The sequence below is a fragment of the Procambarus clarkii genome, chromosome 27, assembly GCF_040958095.1.
Source record: "Procambarus clarkii isolate CNS0578487 chromosome 27, FALCON_Pclarkii_2.0, whole genome shotgun sequence".
Classification (NCBI taxonomy): Eukaryota; Metazoa; Arthropoda; class Malacostraca; order Decapoda; family Cambaridae; genus Procambarus; species Procambarus clarkii.
The window spans coordinates 3,154,265-3,166,286 of NC_091176.1; the positions used below are offsets into that span (position 1 = coordinate 3,154,265).

The window sequence follows — 12,022 nt, forward strand, 5'->3', positions numbered from 1 at the left end:
GCGGGAGTTTGCGGCGGTTTGGCTGCCGCTTCGTAAGGTTCAGGTCGCTCAGGGTTCTACAATCTGGCTCCATTCGGACTGCTCTCCGGTGGTTCATTATCTGAACCATGGGGGTTCTCTTCGGTCCTTGTCTCTTTGGGGCTAGTCGCTTTGAGTGACTCGTCTGCTGGATTTTCGGGATTTGGCTCTCCGTGTGGTTCATATCCAGGGAGTGTACAGCATCCTGGCGGATGGCCTGTCTCGGCTCATCCCCCTGTCCACGGAATAGACAGTCGACACCGACTCCTTCAGGTGGCTCTGCCGGACGGACGGCCCCCTAGAGGTGGACCTCTTCGCATTGGTGTGGTTTCATCCAGATATACGTGTGGTGCCCTCTCCCGACTGTGGAGCTGTCGCGGTGGACGCCTTTCGACAGGACTATTTGAGGTGAGGTACCTCTTCCTCCCGGTCCAGCTGTTGCTTCAAGTCCTGACACAGTTGGAGACTTACCAGGGGAGTAGTCCTGGTGGCCCCTTGGTGGCTGGCCCAGCCTTGGTTTCAGGTGCTGCTTGTTCGGTGTCCGAACCCAGGGTGTTTTCCTCGGCTCCACCTATTTCAGCAGATTGGACCAGTCTGGTACATGGCTGGTTCGGTCTACTCCTCCGCTCTTTGTGTCTGGTCTTTTTGATGCAGGTGTATCACCACTTGTATGGTGATCAGGTGGCTTCTTTGATGGGGTCCCACCTGCAAGCTAGAAACCATTATGAAGTCTCCTGGCAATCTTTTCTTCATTTTCTCTCTCTTCGTAGGTTGTCTTCTATTTCAGATAGAGTTGTTTTGTACTTGATTTTTTCAGGACTGTCATTTGATGCAGAATACTGCCGTCTCATATCGTGCGTGCATCGCTGGTAGAGCCGCTTCAGCTTGCGTTCAGGATGGATGTTGCGTCGGCCCCATTTCGTAAGCTTTTTCGCTGTTTGTTTCACCTCCGGCCTGCTAATGCGCAGCCTGATCCGTCCTGGTCCTTGGACCAGGTGCTCGCTTTTCTCTTTGCTCCTCAGTTTGTGGTGGCCCCTTCGGTTCAAGATTGTTTTTCCAAGGCTCTGTTTCTGTGAGCATTGGCCTCTGGGGGTCGGGTTGACAAGCTACATGCTCTCCTCCGACCCAGGGGTTTGTGCTCCTTCGGTCCTGGTGGTCTGTTTGTTCGGTTGCAGTCGTCGTCGTCTTTATTTTTGGTGAGAATGAGAAGGTGGCTTTCCAGAGGGGCCCTTGGGTCATTGATGCTTGGTTGGTCAGGCCATGGGTGCATCATGTGATTGTGTCTGGTTGTGGCTATCTATGTTCCTTGACCTCAGTGGTCGGGGACAAGCTCTGGGTTGATCCGGTTTCCCTAATTCCCTGTTCCAGGGCTTGGGTCTCCCAGGTCATCCTCAGGGTTATTATGTCTAGGCAGCCTGTGGTTTATCCTTGTGCCCATGACATTTGTAAGTTTGCTGCTGTGGCTGCCGTGTTTGGCAACATGTCTTGGGCTATCATTCGGGCACGGGGACTTTGGAGGTCAAACAGGGTCCTGGCCCATTCCTGGCCTGACCCTTATTTGGTCAGTATTCCTGGTCCTGGTCGTTCGTGTGTGGCTTTGGGTCACGGGTTGCAGCCAGTTGTCTTGACTGAGTTATGAACGTGTGGCAGCCGTGGGTAAGTCCCTATTTTTCCCTATCTTTGGATATGTATCTCCAGGGAGCCAAAGGGAACCCTTTCCCCACAGAAAACCAATGTTGAATGTAATGAAATGTCATTTTCTGGGTACCAACCTCTGTCGATGGCAGACGTGGAATGCCCCCAACCACGGTTGGTTCCATAGGCCATTGCTCCCTGCGTTTCTCTGAGGGGGGGGGGGGACAGGTTCTGGCTTGTGATTCCCGGTAGGCTGAACTCCAGTTGACTGATGCCCCAGACTAATATATCGCATATGAGTCGAATAGCTTCAGGGAGCTTCTGGGGTTCACCCAGAAAATGGCATTTTATTACATTCAACGATTTATTTATTTATTTATTTATTGTTTTTTTTAAGAATTCCTGTCTTTTCCTGTATCTTGGCTATGAATATTTTATTCATCAGACAATGTACCCATCTTCAAACATTATTTGAGGAATTCAGAACAGACCGTCCACAATTTATGTGAGGAGGAAACATTCTTGGGGAAAACCCCTTGCAAAGTCAAACCTTCATAACTCTATCTTAACCCTTATGATCCTGCACTTGTTTCAACCCCCAAAAAATTTACATTTAAGAAAACGACTTATTTTGTTTATATATAAATGACTTGGTGATATATAAAAAGTAAATAAAAATTTCATGGTAAATAAAGTTACGTTTTTGAATATCCAAAACAACATTAAAAACTCAACAAATGCGAATAGTTTATTTTTAAGAAGGGGGAGTGAGGATGGTGCTATTAAGTTTTATTATATTTCCAAGGCAAAGAGGGTGTTCTTTCAATATATACCATGACAAATTAAAACAATAAATTTTTAGGTAGTATGAAAAAGAAACAAAATTCTTGGTTCCAGATGTTCTCCCAGTCCCTGTCTGTATTTTCCAACATGAAGCTTTTAAAAACTATACTTCCTATTTTTTCCTCCAGAAATGCTTGTAAGTCCAGAGCAGTTTGCAGAGCTTCTGTGTGATGACTTGGACTTGAATCCTCTTATGTTCGTCCCAGCGATTTCAACTGCTATTAAGCAGCAGGTTGATCAGTATCCCTCGCAGACTATTATTTCCGAACATTCTGATACAAGAATAGTTGTAAAGGTAGGCATCACTTGATTGTAGTTACTGTTATTTAAGCATATAGTATTTCAGTGAATATAATATGACAAGTGAAATGGTTAAGAAAATTTTTTAGGTTTGTGACAAACTTATTTTAAGTGGTTCAGAGTCATTCCTAAACTTTTGTCGATATTATTGTCGAGTTGCAAGCAAATGTGGCAATAATAATGAGTTGGCAACTAGTATCTTCTGGGGGGGGGGGAAGCCCCCTGCTGCTAGTTGACTGATATCCGCCATATTAGTTTAGAGCATCAGTTACTGGAGTCCTTATGACTACCGGGAACCACGAGCCAGAACCTGGTTCCCTCAGAGAGGCGAAAGGAGCAATAGCTCATGAACACTCCACTGTTTGAGAGAACTTCTCTTGTGTTCTTTAAGTCTGTCATTCAGTGTACGGCCGAAACTGGCCATACACTGAATGACAGACTTAAAGAACACAAGAGAAGTGTTAAGTCTGCAGACGCTAACAATGCTCTCTTCTGCCATGTGAGGGATTCTAATCATCCCATTGATTGGTCTTCCTCCAAAATAATCTTTCCTGCCTCTACTCTACACAGACGCCGTCTTGTAGAATCGGCTCTTATTAACAATGTACCCAACATGAACTTGAGTCCTGGCTTTGTTGCTGTGGACTCTTCCCTTTCACAGTATATACTCAAATGCTCTAATCTTTCTAACAAACGTGACTTAACATAAGCTTTCCCCTTCCATTTATCTTTCTTTCTCTTTCCTTTTCTTTCTCTCTTCTCCCCTTTTTCTGTTCATTGTCTTCTCCTACGCTCCCTTGCTATCCTCTTCTTATTCCTATTACTATCTCCTTCGGTGGTTATAATAGGAGCTGCCTCGTATGGGCCAATAGGCCTTCTGCAGTTCTCATTATTACTACTATCCCCTACACCTTACTTTCCTCCTCAGCTCTCTCTTGCCTATTTATTGCCTGTCTCTACCTCCTCATCACAATTGACTTGAGAATGGTCCAGGACGGACCGAAACGTCGTCGTCCCTTCAACTTCTAGTGTGTGGTCTGGTCAACATACTTCAGCCACGTTATTGTGACTCATCGCCTGCATTTGGCTCTTTGGTTCCGCCTCTCAACTGTCAATCAACTGGTGTACAGATTCCTGAGCCTACTGGGCTCAAGAATCACCTACACTGAAAAATTTATTTTTAATGTTTCTGTGGCTCATCTGGGTACTAAGTTTCCACCTGTGTCCCCTTGTTCGTGTTCCACCTGTGCTGAAGAGTTTGTCTTTGTCCACCCTGTCAATTTCCCTGAGAATTTTGTAGGTGGTTATCATGTCTCCCCCCTTACTCTTCTGTTTTCCAGGGATGTGAGGTTCAGCTCCTTTAGCCTTTCCTCGTAGCTCATTCCTCTCGGTTCCTGGTCGAGCCTGGTGGCATACCGCTGAATCTTCTCTAACTTTGTCTTGTGTTTAACTAGGTATGGACTCCAGGCTGGAGCTGCATACTCCAGGATTGGTCTTACATAAGTGGTATACAGGGTCCTGAATGATTCCTTACACGAAGTTTCTAAAGGCAGTTCTTATGTTGGCCAGTCTAGCATATGCCGCTGATGATATTCTTTTGATTTGGGCCTCTGGGGACAGGTTCGGTGTGATATCAACCCCCAGATCTTTCTCTCTATTTTACTCTTGCAGGATTTCACCTCACAGATGATACCTTGTGTTCAGCCTCCTGCTCCCTTCGCCTAATTTCATCACCTTACACTTTCCCGAGTTGAACTTTAGCAGCCATTTTCTAGACCATTCCTCCAGTTTATCCAGGTCATCCTGTAGAGACCTATCTACATGTCTATCTTCATCCGTCTTGATTCTTCTCATAATTTTTGCATCATCAGCAAACATTGAGAGGAATGAGTCTATACCCTCCGGAAGATCGTTTACATATATTAGAAACAGGATGGGTCCAAGTACTGAGCCCTGTGGGACTCCGCTGGTGACAACTCACAACTCTGATGTCTTCCCCCCTCACCGTTACTCGCTGTTTCCTGTTGCTTAAGTTTTCCCTTATTCACCCTTTGTGTGTGTGTGTGTGTGTGTGTAATTACCTAAGTGTAATTACCTAAGTGTAGTTACAGGATGAGAGCTACGCTCGTGGTGTCCCGTCTTCCCAGCACTCTTTGTCATATAACGCTTTGAAACTACAACAAGAAATGAGTTCGAACTGGTGACCGCGTGAACACCGGATCCGACCTCCCAGTCTGACCACGATGCTTCCTAAAAACGTATCTAAACTCTCGCTTTGTCCGGGAATCGAACGCAGGGCTGAACATTTGAGAGTGAACTATGCTAATCACTAGCCCACCCTTCCAAGAAAAATGTATATAGAACTGCTCCACTTATGAACACGACCAAATGCCAGTACTAGGTGCCTGCTACGCTCGAGTAGTCTGTGTGTGTGTGTGTGTGTGTTTATTGTGGGGGTGGCATGGTGGGGGGGTGGGGTTAACTGGTGGAGGGATGTAGGGAGAGGGAGTGAGGGAGAGGGAGTGAGGGGGAGAGAGGCAGAGTGGGGGAGAGAGGAAGGAGGGCAATCAGGTGGGTGAGGAAGGAAGGTCAGTCCTGGGGGTGAGGGGTGAGGTTGGCGGTAGGCTGGTTTGTGCGTGCGTGCATGCGTGCGTGTGTGTGTGTGCGTGCGTGTGTGTGTGCGTGTGTGTTTACATTGGTGTGTTATGGTGAGGGTGGGGGCTAGTCGGTGGCGGTGTAATGTAACATACAGGTGTGAAAAAACTAGTACCAAGCTGAGACTCTCGAGCTACTTTTTCGTATTTTAACTTAAGTCCAAATCTTATTGTTATATAAAAAACACTGTACACCTCGTATGACTGACTTTGAGAGGCACTCACCTCCAAGTAAGCATCCCAAAGCACAACTAGGTGATTTATGACGCAATGTCCGCCTTAACATTTGGGTGTTGTAATTACACTCTGGCCTACAGGCGCCTTAATTGTTGACGTCCCTGTAGGCCAGAGCTCCTCTCCTCGTGGTGGTCCAAATTCTTCCCTTCTCAGCCCGCTGGTACCACTGTCTTCCCACAAACTCGTTCTTTTTCAATTTTTTTCTTATCCAACGTTATAAGAATTCACTATGATGCATTATCACTGCGTTGCTGTACCCTTAATTAATATGACCAAAAACTATGTTTTGGCCTCACTGGTACGTAAATATCCTGAGAATACTTAACTAATTCGCGGACTACCATCCTACCGCCCGTCTTCTGTTGGTGATCAAGTGGCTTCGTTGATGGTGTCCCACCTACGTGCTTCTTGGCGGCATTGTGGGTTTTTTGGCAGTCCTTCCTTTTTACTTCTGTCCCTTCTTAGGTGGCTGTGTTTTGTGGGCGTGGTTCTTGTCCTTCTCTTGTGGGGGTTCCGGGCTGTCATTTTGCCACATACTGTCGCCTCGTATTGTGAGGCGCTGGTGGAGCTGCTTCACCTTGCGTTCGGTGTTCATGTTTCTTCTGCGCCGTTTTCGCAAGCTATCTCGAGCGTTGTTTCGCCTCCGGCCTGCTCATGCGTTGCCTGAGCCTTCCTGGTCATTGGACAGAGTGCTCTCTTTTCTTTCTTCTCTTCAGTTTGTTGCGGCCCCTTCGGTTCCGGTTTGTTTCTCGGAGGCTCTTTCCTGTTGGCATTGGCCTCTGGGGGTTGGGTCAGGGAGCTTCATGCTCTCCTCTGGTGCAGAGATTTTGTTCTTTCGGTCATGCCGGTTGTTTTCGTCTGCAGCTGTCCCCTACTCTTCTGGCGATGATTGAGACTGCTGCTTTCTGGAAGGGGTCCTAGGGTTGTTGATGCTTGGTTGGTCAGGCCGGGGGTGCATCATGCGTTGCGTCCGGTTGCGGCCCTCTGCCGTCCGTGGACGACTTATGTGTCCATGGACGCGCTTTGAGTTGATCCGGTTTCCCTCCCTCCCTCCCTCTTTCCCTCCCTCCCTCCATCCATCCATCCATCGATTCCTCCCTCTCTCCCTCCCACCCTCCTTCCCACCCTCCTTCCCACCCTCCTTCCCACCCTCCCTCCATCCCCTCCCTCCTTCCCTCCCTCCATCCCCTCCCTCCCCCTCCCTCCCCCTCCCTCCCTCCTCCCTCCCTCCCTCCCTCCCTCCCTCCCTCCCTCCCTCCCTCCCTCCCCTCCCTCCCTCCTTCCCTCTCTCCCTCCCCTCCCTCCCTTCTTCCCTCCCTCCCCTCCCTCCCTCCTTCTCTCCCTCCCTCCCCTCCCTCCCCCTCCCTCCCTCCCTCCTTCCCTCCCTCCTTCCTCCCTCCCTCCCTCCCCCTCCCTCCCTCCTTCCCTCCCTTCTCCCCTCCTTCCCTCCCTCCTTCCCTCCCTCCTCCTCTCCCTCCTCTCCCTCCCTCCTCTCCCTCCCTCCTCTCCCTCCCTCCCTCCCTCCTACCCTCCCTCCTCTCCCTCCCTCCTCTCCCTCCTACCCTCCCTCCTCTCCCTCCCTCCTCTCCCTCCCTCCTCTCCCTCCCTCCTCTCCCTCCCTCCCTCCTCTCCCTCCCTCCCTCCTCTCCCTCCCTCCCTCCCTCCCTCCCTCCCTCCCTCCCTTCTCTCCCTCCCTCCCTCCTCTCCCTCCCTCCCTCCTCTCCCTCCCTCCCTCCTCTCCCTCCCTCCCTCCTCTCCCTCCCTCCCTCCTCTCCCTCCCTCCCTCCTCTCCCTCCCTCCCTCCTCTCCCTCCCTCCCTCCTCTCCCTCCCTCCCTCCTCTCCCTCCCTCCCTCCTCTCCCTCCCTCCCTCCTCTCCCTCCCTCCCTCCTCTCCCTCCCTCCCTCCTCTCCCTCCCTCCCTCCTCTCCCTCCCTCCCTCCTCTCCCTCCCTCCCTCCCTCCCTCCTCTCCTCCCTCCCTCCTCTCCCTCCCTCCTCTCCCTCCCTCCTCTCCCTCCCTCCCTCCTCTCCCTCCCTCCCTCCCTCCCTCCTCTCCCTCCCTCCCTCCTCTCCCTCCCTCCCTCCTCTCCCTCCCTCCCTCCTCTCCCTCCCTCCCTCCCTCCCTCCCTCCCTTCCTTCCTCCCTCCCTCCCTCCCTCCCTCCCTCCTCTCCCTCCCTCCCTCCTCTCCCTCCCTCCCTCCTCTCCCTCCCTCCCTCCCTCCCTCCTCTCCCTCCCTCCCTCCTCTCCCTCCCTCCTCTCCCTCCCTCCTCTCCCTCCCTCCCTCCTCTCCCTCCCTCCTCTCCCTCCCTCCCTCCTCTCCCTCCCTCCCTCCCTCCCTCCTCTCCCTCCCTCCCTCCTCTCCCTCCCTCCCTCCTCTCCCTCCCTCCCTCCTCTCCCTCCCTCCCTCCCTCCCTCCCTTCCTTTCTTCCTTCCTTCCTTCCTTCCTTCCTTCCTTCCTTCCTTCCTTCCTTCCTTCCTTCCTTCCTTCCTTCCTTCCTTCCTTCCTTCCTTCCTTCCTTCCCTCCCTGCCTGCCTGCCTCCCTCCCAAGTCTGCCTGCCTGCCTCCTTCCTTGCCTCTCCCTACCTGCCTCCCTCGCAAGCTCTGCCTGCCTGCCTCTCCCTCCCTGCCTCCCTCGCAAGCTCTGCCTGCCTGCCTCTCCCTCCCTGCCTACCTCCCAGCCTCTCCCTGCCTGCCTGCCTACATTTCAGCCTCTCCATCCCTACCTGCCTGCCTATCCACCCACCAGTCAGCCATCACTGACACAATGAGTGTATTTGGAGCCAACATGGTGCACGGATGTTCCTTTATTGTGCAGATATGTCCAACAAAGTCACGGAATGAACACAACAGTCTTGTGACAAATCAAAACAATGTGCCGTGAATCTGTGACGTCACAGGGTAGAAGGCACTAAGAGTGGTGGACCCAGTGGCAGTCTGTACAAAATATATCTTACCTGAATGTTACTTGAAAAATTACCGACACTTAACTTCGGAAATACCGGAGCTCCGGAAATAACGACCAGGGTACAGCCCCATATAGGCCGTTAAATCGAGTGGATACCTCTAGTGTCTGTTTACAAGAGCCCTGAGGAAGCTGATGTGAACCCCATGTAGTTACAGGACTCTTAAATCTTGCACGATACTCCAACACATCAATAGCTATGGTGCGCAATTCTGCAACAGTTACCACAGCTATTGATGTGTTGTGCATTTTAAGGGTTAACACCTCCAGTCTCTCCTCATAACTCTTATTTTTCAGTTCCAGAAGCCATTTTGTAGCATGCCATTGTACCTTTTCCGGTTAATTTATGTGCTTCTTGAGATTTGGGCACCATTCAACTGCTGCATACAACCTTTGGTCTCACAAAAGTCATGAACAGTTTTATTACCATTTCACCATTCATATAATTAAAAGCAAGTCTGAAGTTGGAAAGCGACGCATACGCTCCTCTCACAATGTTCTTTGTGTGTTCCTCTGGCAACAGCTTACTATCCAAAACCACCCCCAGGGCTTGTTCTTTATTAGAGTTCTGTAATTCCTTTCCACATAATTTGTAAGTTGTATGTGTGGTCTATATTCTCCAATGCCACATTCCATAACATGGCAATTCATATTTGCCACTTGACGCTCCAAACACTTACTTTATCCATATCAATTTGAAGGACATTACAATCGTCTGCATCTCCTATCTTCCCCAGTAACTTAGCATCAGCCACAAACATGTTCATATAATTCTGTATTCCTTCTGGTAGATGGTTTATGTAGACGAACATTACTAGTGCAAGAACTAAACTCCACTAGTAACACTCCTCCAGTCAGATACATTGTCTCTGATTACTGCCCTCATCTCTCTGTCAGTTAGAAAAATTTTCATCCATGTCAGACCCTGTCACCTCCCCCCCCCCCCCAAGCAGGTTTCAGTTTCTGTAACAGCTTCTTGTGTGGGACTTACCAAAGGCTTTTTTTTAGGTCTAGATAGACACAGTCAAACCATAATGTCTGTACATTATTGTTATTATTCTCTAGGTGTATGCGTTTGTTTTCTACAAAATGTAACCAGACACCTGACTTGACTTATAAGCAGTGCAGTTAAGTCACAGGCCGAAACTTCTAGGTTCAATTCCTGTGGAAAGGACAGACACTTGAGGAATGTTTCCCTTTCTGATACCTTTGTTCACCTAGGAGTTTATATGTACCCTGAAATTAAACAGTTCTTGTGGGTTTCATCCTGGAAGAGGTCAATCGTTGGTGTAAGGGACCTCAATAAGCCAAACAAGGTTCTTGGGCCCCAACTATGGAAAACCATCTGTAAACAATGGGTGGGTTAAAGGGCACAGGTAGTGTTTTTCACATAGAAATCAGATAAAATTTGCAATGCATGTTATCCATTCAAGTGAAGGAAAGTCTTGGAGGTAACAAGATAGTAAAGTTTTATATATCTTGATTAATTTAATTTGTACGTTTTTGTCTGTTGCAGCTGAATATCCATGTTGGCAATATTTCCCTCAACGATCAGTTTGAATGGGATATGGCTTCGCCGGAAAATACACCAGAAGATTTTGCCACCAAATTATGTTCTGAACTTGGTCTGGGAGGTGAATTTGTAACAGCAATTGCGTATTCTGTTAGAGGACAGCTCTTCTGGCACCAGCGTACTTATGCTTTCAGGTCTGTATAATTAGGCATTTTTGGGGTTTGAACATATTGCAGAGATTATTTTAGTAGGGGTAGAGAAAAGAACAACCACAGACGTGTCAAAGTATCAGTGGGTTATATTTGAGAAAATAAAACAAAATCACAAACTGATCACCTGATCATGAGATGATCTTCAACCTAAAACTTGATTTTTACTGTATGATGATTCACAAAAAAAGGTAGTTTTAAACAACACAGTCTGTGATGTAGATAATAATAATTTCTATTTTCAGTTTTGTTCTTATATACTGTATTCCATCTTCCCAGTTTTGCTAATGGCTAGTTATAATGCCCCTTTTCTTATTATACAGTATTTAAATTAAAATTCATGCAGTACTGTTTTATTTAATTGCTTTTGGATGTATAATAAACAAAATTATCTCTTTCTGTGGGGAGCCCCTACGGCTCCCTGGAGCTTATCGGGCTAATGTATGTTATACTAGACCGAGACATTAGCTAAGGAGTTCAGACCTATCAGGGACCAGCGCCAGAATTTGGCCCCTTCAGAGAGGTTTCAGGGAGCAATGACCCTGGAAAACCCCCTTGTGGTTGGGGTTTTCCTATCTGCCCTCGAATAGGGCTAGGCACCCAGAAAGGTAGGCATAACAAAACAAACCCCACATGGTAAAAAACTAAAACAAAAAAACGAACAGAGAGGTAGAAACTCCCTACAATCCCAAGGAAACAAGCAAACAAGCAAATATCACACTTTACTGCCGCGCTGATCGTCCGTGCAGCCCTCCCCGCCCTAAGAGGGGGAGGGGGGAGCCCCGAACCTACCGCGCCGGCTTCCTAGCATCAGTTCGTAAGCTAATGTCAACCAGGATAGATGCTTCTCTGGCCTCAGTTTCCTAGGCGGTGTTTGCCTTGTGTGGCGTTCACTGCCATGTGTTGTGCTGTGCGGTGGCCAGGAGATCTTCATCAGTACCGGGGCTGCATGTGCTTAGGGGCTTCCTTCCCTAAGCGCCCTGTGAGTACTGCCCTTGCGTGACAGGGTTATCTTCCCTGGGGCGTTCGAGAAGCATTCCCGTAGATGTTCTTGTTGCTCGGCATTTGCCTCGCCCTTAGGGCCAGCTGGGGCTTCGGGCCCTTGTTTGGCCCTGGGAAGGGACTGGTATTGTGCTGGTTAAGGCGTCAAGGTGTTGCGTGACCTGCCACCTAAGCGGCGACCGGTTCCTGTTGCCTCTGGAGACGGTGTACTTTTGCAGGGTTTTTTTGTTTTTGTTTTTATTTTCATTTGCCTGGTGGGGGTCTGGCTAGTGTGGCTATAGTTCCACTGGTAGTGTTTGGTGGCCCTCTGCTAGGCCCCCGTGATTGTACACGTCGCAGGGGTTTTCAGTGTTGTCCTCTGCCCCCTTGTTATTTTGGGGGTTTCTTAACCGGTTAGCAACACCTTGCCCAGGCTTCCCGTAGCAGTCAGCCTACGGGCCCTGGAAACCCCTGTCTGGGCTCGGTGGACCATTGAATGTGTCTTCCGGGTTCCAACCCATCTTGTACGGGTTCGTTGGTTGCTGTGCCCTCGTCTCCGGGTGACAGTCGCCACTTTTACCTCCGTCATGTTGCCTGTTGGGTCACTGACACCTTGACCCGGAGTCTTGTGAGAGGTATTCTCTGCTTGTTCTCCAGTAATCTCTTGATG

The 12,022-nt window shown here is 49.2% G+C and overlaps 1 protein-coding gene across 1 annotated transcript in view; it reads left to right on the forward strand.

Moving 5' to 3' along the window:
• Positions 1-12,022, forward strand: part of Snr1 (SWI/SNF related, matrix associated, actin dependent regulator of chromatin, subfamily b, member 1) — a 100,792-nt gene that overhangs the window by 72,587 nt on the left and 16,183 nt on the right. Inside the window, exons 6-7 of the mRNA XM_069332252.1 lie at positions 2,625-2,791; positions 10,166-10,356. Coding sequence (XP_069188353.1) covers positions 2,625-2,791; positions 10,166-10,356 — 358 coding nt within the window. The remainder of the gene's footprint in view (positions 1-2,624; positions 2,792-10,165; positions 10,357-12,022) is intronic.